At 40.1% G+C, this 14,830-nt stretch overlaps 1 protein-coding gene across 4 annotated transcripts in view; it reads right to left on the reverse strand.

Moving 5' to 3' along the window:
- Col4a6 (collagen type IV alpha 6 chain) overlaps positions 1–14,830 on the reverse strand; it is a 312,614-nt gene that overhangs the window by 32,616 nt on the left and 265,168 nt on the right. For all 4 annotated transcript variants that reach the window (XM_031368791.1, XM_031368798.1, XM_031368795.1 and 1 more), the window contains 10 exons: positions 13,421–13,480; positions 12,305–12,349; positions 11,761–11,814; positions 10,982–11,051; positions 9,805–9,912; positions 8,316–8,465; positions 6,796–6,900; positions 5,425–5,585; positions 4,544–4,723; positions 3,651–3,834 (listed from right to left, as the gene is read on the reverse strand). In XM_031368791.1, coding sequence (XP_031224651.1) covers positions 3,651–3,834; positions 4,544–4,723; positions 5,425–5,585; positions 6,796–6,900; positions 8,316–8,465; positions 9,805–9,912; positions 10,982–11,051; positions 11,761–11,814; positions 12,305–12,349; positions 13,421–13,480 — 1,117 coding nt within the window. The remainder of the gene's footprint in view (positions 1–3,650; positions 3,835–4,543; positions 4,724–5,424; positions 5,586–6,795; positions 6,901–8,315; positions 8,466–9,804; positions 9,913–10,981; positions 11,052–11,760; positions 11,815–12,304; positions 12,350–13,420; positions 13,481–14,830) is intronic.

The raw sequence follows: 14,830 nt of genomic DNA on the forward strand, positions 1-14,830 counted from the left end.
AACAGTATTAATGTACTGGTTATGCTGGGCCCAGGAGCCAAACAGAACTTACTTCTATTATCACACACCATATGGGAAAAATTTATGTTCTCTGAATCTTGTGTGTCCAATGGCATCTGTGAGGAGTGCATGAGACAGAGACAGACACACTTGATCTAGTGCCTGGCATCCTGCTGCATGCTCAGTGAATAGCAGTTCTTATCTTCCTTTAGGAGAGATCTTCAGAGGTGCTCTTGTTAAGTCAACCCCTGGCTTTCTGTCTGCTAGACATTGTGCTCCTGTGGCCATAGTCCCACAGGTATAAAGATGGCCTGAAACATGAATCCTCTTGCATGTGTTGTCACACCCACCTCCATTATGCCAGACACTGAGGTGGCAGAACTATTCTGAGAGTTATTTGCCCACTGTAGAAATGTGTGGCATTGAAAGGTACCTTTTGGTGAGGTGCTTCTCTGACAGAGAGAAGGGGAAGGGAGAGAGAGGAGAGGGAGAGACTCCAATCCTATATTCCTCTGGGGCCCAGAGTTTTTGACTGAAAGGAAAAAACTATGCCCTCAGAACTCGGATGTAGATCACAGTGTATTGTATTTTGCAAGGAGGGGATTAAAATGGTGGGAAGTTTAAAGACTTTATATTGTACCAGATCTGGCTTTTACCATTTATTGCCATGTTTTGGGATTCCCATTTCTGAATTCAGACCAACCACTCTCAATAAAGCAGAAGTCAGCTCTAGCTGCATTATGCTTTAGAAGTGAAACAGATGACCACATTATTCATATTTTTTACCATGAATGCCAAAAATTATCTTTAGAATATAAAGCATCTCTAATTTTCAAGGGTCTATCTTTTCTATTTGTTCTGAGACCAAACAATAGGGACCAGAATTGTTTGGCTCCTTACACATATATCTTCCAAGGCAAGTTTACTCAATAAGTTCAGAAAATACAGTTAGTTAGAGATTGGTCAAACCATCAACATGTGAGATAAAAAGGAAGTCAGCTCCACTCAGGGACTACCCATTTCTATTGTTCCCAGGAAGTATGTGCTAAGGAACCGTTAAAGCAGTATGAGTTGCCAGTGGCAACCTCTGCATCCCAGTCTCATAATTACCCTGCCTCCAAAAAAAGTGCAATGTAGTTTAAGACAGTATGGGAGTCAGAGACAAAGGTGAATAGGTGAATAATATTTCCCTCTGCTGCATCAATAATCACCTAGACCAGTCAAGGAAAGAAGAAAATGAAACCAAGACACTTTTGTTCAATCGTAAGGGAGGTCTTGCATACAACCCAGATATACCTGCCAACCACATTCTTTGTGAGGATTGAGTGGGGTGCTAGCACTCACACATGATCACATATACAGAAGCCACTTGGAGTAATAATATGAATGATAGATTACATTGAGAATCTGGAACCATAGCCTCTATGGGGACTATAAGCTGTCAGTGTACTCAGAGTTTGTAATAATTCACATCACTGGGTTGAAGAGCTTCTGATGACTACATGCCCTTCCCTGCCAATGGAGATGTCTAATCCTGGGCTACCACTGATAGGAATAGGCAACATTTAGGAACAATATTTTACTTTTTGTGGTAACAGAAATGGCTATAACACATAAAGTAGAAGCCTCAAAGGTTATGTTTAAATGATTGGAAAGAACACTACTCTTAGTGAGTTATATTTAGCTCCTATAGAGAAAAAAAGGAGGTAACATTTTAAATGGAGTATTTTCTGGATATGGTGGTATACACCTTTAATCACAGTATTCAGGAGGTGGAGGCAGGCTGATCTCTGTGAGTTCAAGGTCAGCCTGGTTTATAATAGTGAGTTCCAGGACAGCCAGGGCCATGTAAAGGGACCCTGTCTCAAAATACCAACCAACCAACCAACCAACCAACCAACCAACCAACCATATAACACCCCCAACACAAAAACTAAATACAGTATTTGTTTGAAAATCATGTACTTCAAAAAGTAGATTTTCTATATAAGGTACTTTCCAGGCTAGGCTTACTAGCACTGTCTTCTTGAGAACTTTCTGTGTCCAGGAACTAGTAATGTTGAGGATAGAAATGATCCCATAGGTTTCTTCCAATTGATGCAGCCTTATCTCAAGCCAATAGATCACTGATAATATCTAAAAGACTTGAGGACATACAAATTTATAGGCATCATGCATTGTAACTAAACTAAAAATCTGGTTACCTTCAAAATGGGCTGACCTAGAATGATCGATCCATCAACAACTGAAGAGCAATAGAATGCCCATGACTAATATGGGGAATACAGTAGAAGTAAATCTAGTGTTGAAACTAGAACTTTTCAAAGCAAAACCAATATTGTTTGGTAAGATATGGCCTAGGGAATTAGAATGCTTTTCAAACTTGTTCAAGGCCCTTGGTTTCAAGAATCTTGAATACAGTATTGGCTTGTGCCATCATGATTATTACATCAATTAAGATAGATTTTAAAGTATGATCATATAAGATATGATATCTTATTTTTTATTTCTTCATCATTCAAGGGCTTTTCTTCTACAAGTAAAGATTAGTCTCTTAAGGAATGCTCTATTCTAGGCAGATTGTGAGGATAAGATGTATGATCTTTAGTAGCTAGAGACTTTACAATGTTGTTGTTAAAGGAAAAACCATTAGTAGAAGTGGGAATAACTTAAATAATAACAACAAGTAGAAGTCAAGGGGAGGCTAAATGGCAAAAGGTATTTAAATTGTCTATAATGTCATAAATATAATTTAATGGGGGAAGTCAACAAGGAATAGAAGAGAAACTACTTAGGAAATTTCTTTTGCCCATCCATCCATCCATCATCCATCCATATATCCATTCATCCATCTTTTCCAAAAGCATATAGGTATTTGATAAATTACGTATGAGATTGTGAGAACTTACTAGTAAGAAGATAAAGGAAATAATTGGAGGCATTTCCAAGTAAGAAAAGCTAACATTAAATTTTTAAACTTTGATGACAATTAGAAGTGTGATGCCATTAATAGTATGAAGTGTAGTGTCATTAACGGAAACATAGACGTCACAGCACACAAGAACTGTGATGAATAGGTGTTCTGACTGAGCAAAAGATAAGTTATTGTATGGGACCTTCATAATATATAAGCAGGAATGTTACCTATTTTAATTCTCAAAATGCAAGTAGGAAAATAACTTATCTAAAGGGAAGGAAATTAGGTATCATACAAAGATCAGGTTAGCATCTCTAACCAATCTAGGATTCTGTCAGATAGAAAAGCATTTTTGTCTGCTGATCATATAACTTAGAGGATTATTTATCAAGCTCTCCACAAACCACTTTGAACGGAAACATAGTCATCCATCTCTCCTTGAATTTTTTTTATGGACTGAGCTCATAAACTGTCTAGCTAGCTCTGTGACATTTTCAGATAACTCAAGTAGCAGGGTTCTCATTAAGCAGAGCTGAAATCCACATTGTTCTACCTTCTGAACTTACCATAATATACTTATGATCCATTTCCTACTTTAAAACTCTTGAGGATTGAGTGTAGTGATTACAACTAGCCAGATCTCTTTTAATGACGCATTTCATACATATGAGTCAGAGTCATTCTACAAAAGGTTGATTTTCCAGGTCCAAAACTATCTGATTGTATGACTCACCTTGAGCTCCACGGAGGCCTTGTTGCCCTGGTAACCCATCCTCTCCTTTATCTCCAGGAAGTCCACGGGGCCCAGGAAGTCCTGGCAGCCCAATTCCTGGTGGTCCAGTTGGACCATTATGGCCCTTTTCACCGGGAAGTCCTGGTAACCCTCTTTCACCTGGGAAGCCAGACCCACCATCTCCCTAGAGAACAAAGAAAAAGAAAACAAAAGATCACTTTAAGACTTATCTGAAAAAGCTTCTAACCACAGGAAAGACGTAGTCAGTGAACAATGTTTTGTGAAAATTCTCCATCATTCTAGTTGTTTATTGATCAACCTCTGATTTTTCTTAGAGAAAATGGGTCTTATCAACTCTGGATGATCTAACTTTATAAAAGGTTCTAGATAAGGCTAAGGCGGTGGCTGTCAATCTGTGGGTTGCAACCCCCATAGTACTTACAGATCAGATATTTACATTACAATTCATAACAGTAGCAAAATTATAGTTATAAAGTAGCAACGGAAATAATTTTATGGCTGGGGGCTACCACAACATGAGGAACTGTATTAAAGACTTTCAGCACTAGGAAGGTTGAGAATCATTGGTCTAGGGGAAGGAAGCAGGGAATGAACAACTGTTGAGGTCAAAGAAAGCAACTGGATCACTTGGAAGAGGGAGCTATTAGGAAGCTGAGTTGTTTTAAATTAACATGTTTCACTCTTCCTAGCACTTATCAATAAGTATTCTGAGAAAAAAAACATTATATTTACAGAAAATATAGCATTGAGTTAACATTTCAGGGGATTCAGGTTCCTGGTCTACCTTATTCCATAAGGTGATAACCAGTAGATTGTCCCTAAGTCCAGTGAGGTGGTTGATAGAGCTAATCATTCAAGAATGATCTACTTACCTGAATGCCTGGGAGGCCTGGTAAACCTGGTATTCCATCCTTGCCTGGAGTTCCTGGCAAACCTGGGGTCCCCTGAGAACCCGGGTCACCTTTGTCCCCAGACATGTTTGATCCTCTACTGACAGTTGGTTCTCCTTTCTTTCCTTTGAGGCCAGTCTGACCTCTAGGTCCAAATAGCCCCTGACAATGAAACAAAAGACAATAATCAGGAGGTGTAGCCTTCATAGAACTCTAGCGCTTAGCAAAGATATGACCTAAAACAGGTGCTTTGAGGATATTTTTGACACTGTTCTGGGCACATGATTATGTTGCTGTCTTAGGTAACTACTTCACATTTTCTGTATGTTTCCTAAATTTTGAAATCTATGAGGATTGAGCTTTATCATAGTCCCTAAGCAGCACCGCCCAGTCAGGTAACTAAGTTAGCATGAGAAAAGGAGGGAGGGAGATAAAGAGACTTTAGAGACCATCTGGTCAGATTTCTTCATGTGACACATCAAGAGCCTGTAGTTTTGTTTTGGTTTTGTTCGTTTTCTAAGTTGCTCTCAATTTTTTCCCTATGGAAACATTTCCTCCATTTTATCCATCAACACAATTTCCAACTAGAGCTTAGACTTAAAAACGAGCGCTCGTAGCTTTTCCATTGTTGAGGGAGTTTCTTGTGTACCCGATTAACACTGAGATTTGTTACTTGCCAATGGTAAACAAGAATTGATTTGGCTAACTGCATGAGTTTAAGCAGAAATCTCCTGAGATTGTTGTCACAGATTTACTTTATTCCTCTTTGCTTCATGTGTCTTAGGAAAGTGATTGATAGGGAGCAAAGAATATTTGAAATCCTCGATTTCTCCCTCTGTGCAAAGACCTTAAGTAAGACTTACTGGTGTCCCTGCAGGACCAGAGGCACCCCTTGAGCCTGGATCTCCTCTAGTCCCTTTAAAACCCTGCAGACCAATGGGACCTTGTATTCCAGGCAGGCCTGGTTCCCCATGTGGTCCAGTGTTGGGGGTACCACCTTCACAAGCACAAAACCCAGAGTCTCCTGAAGGAAAAACAAACAGCATCAAATAAACTTGTGGAAGAAGAGTGGCTTAGTTAACCTCCCTTGGGTGGAAATCAATTAGCTTTCAGAGACTCAGACTAAGCAAACTGTCCATTTGGATGGCATCTGCGCTACTAAGTCTGATTTTACTAGTCTGAGATGAGGTCAGCTATCAGTGAGTCACATGCTGAGAACCACCAATCGCCACTTAAATAACTGTGAGTCTAGAATAGAATTCTATACATATACTTATGTGACTGATGGCAGACATTTCAGTGAAGTGCAGTTTTTAAAGAACAGGTCTCATGTATGCAGGTTGGCCCCCAACTCATGTAGCTGAGGATGACTTTGAATTTCTGAACCTTCTGCTTTTAGCAGGAGTGATTACGAGTGTGTGCCATCCAGCAGCTCAGTTTCAGCAAAGCACTTTTGAAGACATGCAAAGGAGTCATAAGTATGCAACACAACAATCTACAGAGATTTCATAGCATGGTCTCCAGAGTGAGAAGTGACACATGTGGGTGGCTGTGTTCCCCTATGATCCTGAAGGATTTCTTCTTACTCTTAAGAAAACTGGGATCTTGGAAATGCTGAGAGAATTCTCTGTTCTTCAGATTAGTAAAGAAAGACTGAGCACAAATGCTCTGAAATCCTAAGTAAGAGAGTTTTTGGATTTTTTTTCACATTAGGAATGATTATCTGGTAATGTCTATGTCAATATTTCAAAATCCAAAGACTACTAATTCTGAAGCATTTTTGATCCCAAGCATTTTGAATAGGCATAGTCAATTTGGATGAACCACTTGCGGTACTGGTTTATAAGGCAGCTTGCTGGGACCCTATTCACTTTATTGGAGCCAGGTGGCTTTTTCTACGTCTCAGGTCTTGACCTACAGAGTCCTCATATTAATTAATGGTATTGGGAAGCAGTTTTTAGCCAAAGTCTTGCAAACTGGGATTGGAGGTGATGGTCATCACCCTGAGATGCTAACAATAGCTTCAGTAGGCTTGAGGGGTGTCCATAGCCTCTTTTTGTCCTGTGTGACCTCAATTTCCAACTTCCTTCTAAGAGCCCTAATTAGAGTACTTCCAACAGTCCTATACCCTAACCTCTCAAGAGCTTACATTCAAATTCCCAAGGCTACTGTTTTGATAGATCCCTTTAAAACCTCTCTAAGGATTTGGGGGTGGGGGAGACAAACGAAATGACCTTTTACTCCTTTGAAGCCTTGATGTCCTTTTGGACCTTGTTCTCCTTGGAGACCAGGGAACCCAGGCTCTATGTTAGACAGGGATCCAGTCTCAAGTGGGCGACCTGCAGAGTTTAAAAGAACCCAAAAGGTTAGAGGTTGGTGTAAGCCTAAGGAGTCACCTCAATCTCCAAGACTTGGGTCCTTGAGGCTCAACACACAGAGTAAAGTAGGAGCAAAAAAAAAAAAAAAAATCCCAGCCTAAGATTCCTGCCAAGTCTGCAGGGAAGGGCCAACAGAACTTTCATTTGGCTTCATTCACTCTACTAGCAGAATGATGAGCTGTACTAGATTCTGGGCACTCAGAGATGAACAAAGTAACTCAATAACTCAGCAGTGCCAGTCTCTATCCCAGAAAGTTTCCTCTGGGAAAAAGAGGAAGCAGGTGCCAGCAGTAGTCAGAGGATTAGACTGCAAGGAAACTGATCAATACTTCTAGCCTTTCTCTCACAATCCAGAATCCCATCTAAGAACAGGCTCTGTGTAGATATGCAGATTTATGCATATTTTATCTACCAATCAATCTATCTATCCATCTCTCTATCTATCTCTATCTATCTATCTATCTATCTATCTATCTATCTATCTATCTATCTATCTATCTACCATCTATCTCATTATGGGAATAGAACTCATTGCCTTGCACTTGCCATGAAAACCCTATCAAACTGGACTACACATCTAGCCTCATGAAGGATTTTAGCAGACACCTTGAGGATCTAGGCATAGCTTCTTCAGATTCTCAGGCCACCTAACTGTAACTCTGCTGAGTATGGCAAACTCAGAAAATCTAGTTCTGCTTCCCTAGAATCTGGCAAGCCAAAGCCCTGGTAGTGAGGTGGGTATGTAGTGGGACTGGAGGTGGAGAGTGAGGCAGGGGGTGCTGTGGGCACTAAGATCTGTATAGGACAGAAGGATAATGAATACAGAAGCTAGTGTTTGCTCATCAGGATGCTAGCTTGGTCATTTTGTAACCAAATGCTTACTGTCAAGTGCTGGAGCCAACACAGATGAGGTAGGGCTTTTCATTGTTGCCTGTGGTGGTTTGAATAAGCTTGGCCCATGGGAAATGGCACTATATTAGGAAGTGTGGCCTTGTTGGAGGAAGTGTGTCCCTGTGTAGGTGGCTTTAAGATCCTATGCTCAGGCTCCACCTTGTGCAAAGAAAGATCCCCCTTCTAAGCTGCCTGTTAGACAAGTCTCTCCTGGCTGCAGATGGATCAAGCTGCAGAACTCTGGGCTCCTTCTCCAGCATCACGTCAGCAGGGATGCTGCCATTCTTGCTCCCATGATGATAATGGACTAAACCACTAACTAATAACTGCCCTACTGCTATTAGCTATCCTGGCTGAACTGTTTCTCCTGTGAGGAACCCCCTCAAAATCAGAGTGGTTCTAGATCATACCTTTCTTGTTTTGTTTTGTTTTCTGTTTTTGTTTTTTGTTTGTTTGTTTGTTTTTTTAAGGAAGGAATAACTTACCAGGTGGGCCTGATGGGCCTGGCAGGCCTGGCCAACCTGGCAAACCAACTCTGCCAGGTAGGCCAGCTTCTCCAAAGGTGGTACGTCCTGAGTTTCCTTGGTCTCCTTTCAGGCCTGGAAATCCCTTAGGCCCTAGGGCACCTGGAAGACCTAGAAGGAGAAGCCCACACAAAATGCTCACCATAGCACCCTACTGTTTGGGTATATTCAAATCAGCAGTGTGTTTACAAAATAACACAAGGGAAGAATTTGGGAAATCATTTGCTCTTCTCTTTCATGACAGTTGAGAATGTTTTTGGAGATCAATTAGCCTAACTCCCTGGGAAACTGGTTAACATGTGAAGGAAAGCTAGGTTTCCAGTCTCTCACTGTTTCTTTTTTCTTTCTTTTTTTTTAAAGATTTATTTATTTAATATATGTAAGTACACTGGAGCTGTCTTCAGATACACACCAGACGAGGGCATCCAATCTCATTACGGATGGTTGTAAGCCAGCATGTGGTTGCTGGGATTTGAACTCAGGACCTCTGGAAAAGCAGTCAGTGCTCTTAACCTCTGAGCCATCTCTCCAGCCCCCTCTCACTGTTTCATTTGTTCTACATCAGTGCTGGGTCCAACTGGGCCTCCTATGAATGGCTGCCTTAGACACACAAATACCCTTACAGAAGCTCCTCTCTCTTTCTCTAAGGAATTTAGAAACAACTGACATAAATAGACCCATATCTGAGGGTTTATATTAGGGACAGCTCTGTCTTTTAGATTCTGGCATGCTCTTTCTCTGACATATGGAATAGCATACAGATACTGCATTGCTTGGTTCAAGGGTATCATCCTTAGGATGCTGGGAAAATTTTGGGCTATAGTTAAGTCTACAGGAGGGTCTGGGTACAGATTTATCTTATCTCATCTTATCTTATCTTATCCTATCTTATCTTTATATCTATCTATCTATCTATCTATCTATCTATCTATCTATCTATAGTGTATCATCCATATCTTTATATTCTATTTGTCTCATGTTGATTATAGAACCCATTGCTTTGCACATGCCAAGGAATTATCTTCAACTGAGCTATACCTATAGCCACCCCCTCCATGAAGGCTTTTAGTAGCCACCTGGAGGATTCAGGCATGGCCAGCTTCTTGTTTGTTAAAAACTCTTGGCAAGTATAAGATGTATGACATATCCAGTGAAGACTGAGAGGGATTCAACCACCCAACCCAGATCTCTAGTTACTTCCAGCCTCAATAGCACTCTGGAATTGTCTTGCCATCTGTGATACTCATTTATCTCAAGGAAAGCTGCTTACCTAGGCCCTCTCTACACATACCCTAGCTTTGAGCTAGTTCTGGGAAAATTTACTGATCACTCTATCCTTTCTTTGACCTTGGCTAGGCATATTATTAGATTCTGAGTTACAGAGGAAGATGCTAGGAATTAGAGTACAGAGAGGGCTAGTCAATGCAGAGAATAGATTAGTCTGTTTCACCTGTTAACGATGGGAGGCCAGGGGTGCCAGAAGGGCCACGTTGGCCTTGGATGCCTTCATCTCCTCTAAGGCCTGGAAGGCCTGGAACACCAGGGTCTCCAGGATAACCTGGCATTACAGGGGGAAAAAAGTGTCTATTAGACACAGTGGATCAAGAGATGCGGGGAACTGCCATTCCCAGGTGCTCCTAGGTGCTCCTTATCTCTGGTCTTAATTGACCAGAGATAAGGCTCTGATACTATTTTACTTTTTAACTGAATCTCATATAATCCAGGCTGGCCTTGAATTTACTTTCCTCCTGTTTCAGACTTCCAAGGTCTGGAATCACAAACACATACCATCACAGCAAGTTACTATTAATACTTCAAATCTGGTTGTGTTAGAGCTTTACTTTTCTGACAAGACCTAGAAAGTACTAGGAAGGTTCTTCTACTGCTGTTGCCTTAAATGTACTGTTGAGGTTAAGATGGTTAACAACACTTTTTACAGTATTGCCATAGGTTTCCTGGGAGTAGAACTCAGAAAGCTGCTATCAACATTGAGCATTTAGCTCTCTGGCAGAGGCAAAAAAGAAGAGTAGACCATACCCAGTGACTAGGATAAGGACAGAAGAGGTCAGACTTTCTAAGTATCATACTGCTCAGGTCTCTTAGCAACTAGATCAGCAGTATGCTTGGGATTGTGTACATGAGACCCTGCATATTCTATAGTCTTAGGCTAAAGGCAGCCCAGCTGAGGAGTATATCAGTCCTTCTCTAAGCATTACCAGGAAAACTTTTCTGCCAACTTAATTCAGGTTAGGAAAGCCCAAATTCTCATCTTGATGGATCAACACAGGCACACACACACACACACACACACACACACACACACACACACACACACACACACACACACACACACACACACACGCACACATGCACACTCACACACACATGCATATACAAACACACACACACATATACAAAAACACACACACACACAAAGGGAGGCTGGACTTGGCTTGTTTGTTTAAGAGATTGGAATTCCATCCATTCAGTAAATTCAGGACCTGTGAACGGCCTTTGATACTGTCAGAAATCCAGTGGCTAACAATGTATCTTTTCAATAATTACAGGAGATATAGAATTTAACACGTTCTCTTTTCTTCTTCAATCAAATCAACAAAAAATTGCACCTGAGATCACAGAGCCATCTGCATCAGTGAAACTGTCTGGGCCTCGAACACCAACGTCTCCCTTTTCACCCTAAAAAGATTAAATAGATTGAACAGAAAAGATGTCTTGACTCCATCATCTAAGTTCTACTTGCCTTCAAAGCAAAACCCCAGAAAAGTGGAGTCCTTTGCTCCTTGACTCCTGATTTCCCGAGGTTAATTTCTAAGAATAATAAGTCAAAGATGAAGGTAACATAAAGTAGCTGGAACTGCAAATTTGATCTGCAAATTTGTCAAGAACTAGGGCACTCCGTTTTGTTTTGCCACACCACTATAAGACAGTCTGTTTCTGGACCTGGGAAATGTATCATAGCACAGATAACATAGCTAAGGAGAGAAATGAATTTCAATCTTATTCTTCTGTTCTCAGCAGGCCTAAGATTCTAAAGGCTACTACCCTTGTTTGAATAATGGCAAAGGAAGTCTAAAGAGTCCTAATCTCGACAAATACAGACTCAGCAACTAAAATCTTATTCAGAGAAATACCCAGAGTGGGTGTTAGGGTAAGCAATAAGAGGATGCATTGTCAGTAGAGGGTTTTAAAGGCTAAATGTTGGTAACATCTGAGGAGTGGTTATCAGCTTTATGTATAGCATGGGGTACATGAATTTCTTAAGAAAATAATATGACATCTAAAACATCAAAATATTAAAAATACTCTATTTTTAAATAGGCATTTATAGGAATCCCTCACTTTTTCACTTCTCAAATCTGGGAGTTGTACTTTCCAATGATATTACCTTAATTCCTGGGAACCCGTTAATCCCAGGAAAACCTAAAGTCCCCTTCTTTCCCTGTAATAGAAACATAGTTATTACGAAGTCCACATAAAATACATAAAGTGGGCTGGCCTGTGGATTACAGAGCCAGGGCAAATTGTACAGGGATTTCACAGTCATTCAGAGTGTGTACAGCTTTATAAATTTCTCCAGATGACAATATGACATCTGGTAGTCAACTTGCATATTAAAGTGCATAAGAGTCACCGGAGTGTGGATACAAGCAGGCTAGCCTTGCTAGCCTTTGATACCATTCCACCATACATTACTGCACTATGGCAAGGCAAAACACAAAATGTAATATGATAGTGGTTATCCATCCTTTTGGGTAAAAACAACAACAACAACAAAAGAGAGTCCCTAGGATTATATAATTACGTTATTAAAAGAGAGTGGATGATTTGCATTATAAGCAGTATATCCATTTGGCTGTGTTAAAGAAAGCAAAATGATCTTTTGACTAGGATTTTGTATATCAAGGCTTTATGGATGTTACTCAAAATACCTGTCTCCCTGGATGGCCTTGTATTCCTTCTGAACCCATGGGACCCTGTAAATCAAAGAACCAAACCTTAGAAAGGTGAATAGATCACACTAGGGAAAAAAACCTGCCAGACTCACACAACAAAGTTATGCATAGTACTAAATTCAGGTAAGTAAATCCTCCTAGACTTGGCTTTATGACTTCTTTCTAAGCATTTATCCACTAGGATGAATAGCTTCATGGAACATTTTTAATGAGCTAAGTAAACAGAAATATTAGAAGACCCTTAGTAGAAGGGTTGGATGGTATTATACTTGGCTGCATTGGTTCCAAGTCAGAGGATTCTAAATAAAGTATTGGATAACCTCTAGTCTGCTACCACAAATATATTCTCTGTTGGTGATATGAGTTTTTCAAGACAAAAGATAAGGGATAACAGATAAAGAAATGGCAGAGCAATGAGGTATTGTTAAATACTCAAAGATACTAAATATCCTCATGGACAAATTAAAAATACAATTTTCTAAAACATGCTTATGTAAAATAAAAGTTGACCAATTTCTTATAACCCAAGGTTATAAGAAAGGTTCCTAAAACCTAACAATCAAAAGGAATGAATAATTATGTATCCACTCTAAATAAGATTTTAGAAGGTGCAGACTCCAAATATTATTCACCATGTTCTAGAAGTTTCCAGATTTGTTTATGTCCTATAAGTACTACACTTGGCTCTCTTCTATTCCTGTTTACTTCTTGCCTGTATTCCCTTAGAGCATAATAGAATAAAAGCAAGAAAACATATGCACCATTATTTAGCTCAGAAGAAAATTATATATTGATGTCAGAAGTGTAAGTAGACTATGCAGCCACCTAGATGAAGTGGTTACATCACTCCTTATTCAAGGAAGCCATTCAGTCAAGAGAGAATGGGGATAAGTGGAGAGGCAAGCTCTCCAGAAAGTTGAGATGAGAAATAAAAGAAGCTAAGCTAGTCATCAAGTTATGTAAACAAAGGACCAATCAAGAAATAATATGAAGACAACAAAGAGCCACATCTCTTTCAAAAGAAAAAAGAAAAAGAAAAGAAAACAGATTAGAGGACTTGAAAAACACAGGCAAATGACACTGGGTTCATACCCTAGGCCCTGGTAAACCAAGGATCCCCTTTTCTCCTTTTTCTCCAATAGATCCAAATTCCTGTAGGAAAAGAGAAGTCACAAATTATCACACTTATTTTCTCATTGGGGTGGTGTGGTGGCACATATCTGTAATTCCAGCTCTTTGGAGGCAAAGGAAGAAAGATTGTGAGATGGCAGAAGAAGAATCTGAGGCCAGCATGGGCTACATAGTGAATGTCAGGTCAGCCAAAGCTACTTAGGAAGACTATATCTCAATCAAACAACCAATGAATGTATTAGTCAATCAATCAATCAATGAATCAATCAATCATTACCTCACTGGTTGAATGGCTCCTTTCAAAGGAAGGAGGCAACTTCAAACTAGCTCTACTGATTCTTTAGTGATTTCTCTATGTGACTATGTGACTCTATGTGACTCTTTGGACTATTCATTGAGTGTTACTATGTTCCTCTAGAAGTAATGCCTTTTCCTCTAAAACACTGTCACATGCCCTTGTAGCATCATGAGCTAACAGCACAGGAATAAAAAAATGTGCCTAAATACCCACACCGATTTTACAGACCAGGGAAGTAACTTCCAGGAAGGATAAGAACCAATGAGAAAGCTGTGTCTTCTATGACTCCAGAGCATATGAGAAGCAGCTGCATTTTGCCATCTAGGAACTTGACTCTGACAAAACAATGGGAGATTGTCTAAATGTTTGAGAATCTCTACTAGAAGGAAGACATTTACATACAAGAACAACAGCATTCTTTTCCATGGGAAAGATATAGTTCAATCAACAGCTCTTTACTGGTACTGTTAAGTACCTTGTTGCATCCTAGGAGCAAACCAAAGGGGTTTGTTAAGTAGTATTTAGTTCCTTTTGCATTGCCTACAAGAACGGAGGACTTACAGCCATGGATTTCATTTGTGGGCTTCCTGGAGACATGCAGGACATTTAAGAAGCAGACTGATAAAGAACCCTGTCAAGTCTGGGTCCAGAGCCAACATCTAGGCCCCCAAGTTATAGAAATAGTCATTACCAAAGTGAATAAAGTATTTTCATGGGAAACTTAAGTCATTTGTAAGCTGTTTAAAATTATACGTATCTGAACATAGATTTTTATCAGGCAGCATTTATTCCCATTGTAAGAGTAAAGGAGGGAAAAACCCAGGAAGGTGGCTGCCTGTCTAGAAGCAGAAGAGAACTAGGCAGAACAAGATGTACTAGTATATCTCTTGTGTGAGGTTTGTTGTGTGATGTGACTTTGTGGCATTCCTTGGTTCCCTGTTGCCAGGATACTTTAGGAGCAGAGCTGTAACGTAGTAGAGCTGTTAGCACCTTGACTGGATAAACTTTCCCAGGCAGGAGCAGAGCCATAACATTTTCTCTGGAACTTTCCCCTTGCCACAACATAGCTGTAA

Source organism: Mastomys coucha, chromosome X (assembly GCF_008632895.1).
Source record: "Mastomys coucha isolate ucsf_1 chromosome X, UCSF_Mcou_1, whole genome shotgun sequence".
Lineage (NCBI taxonomy): Eukaryota > Metazoa > Chordata > Mammalia > Rodentia > Muridae > Mastomys > Mastomys coucha.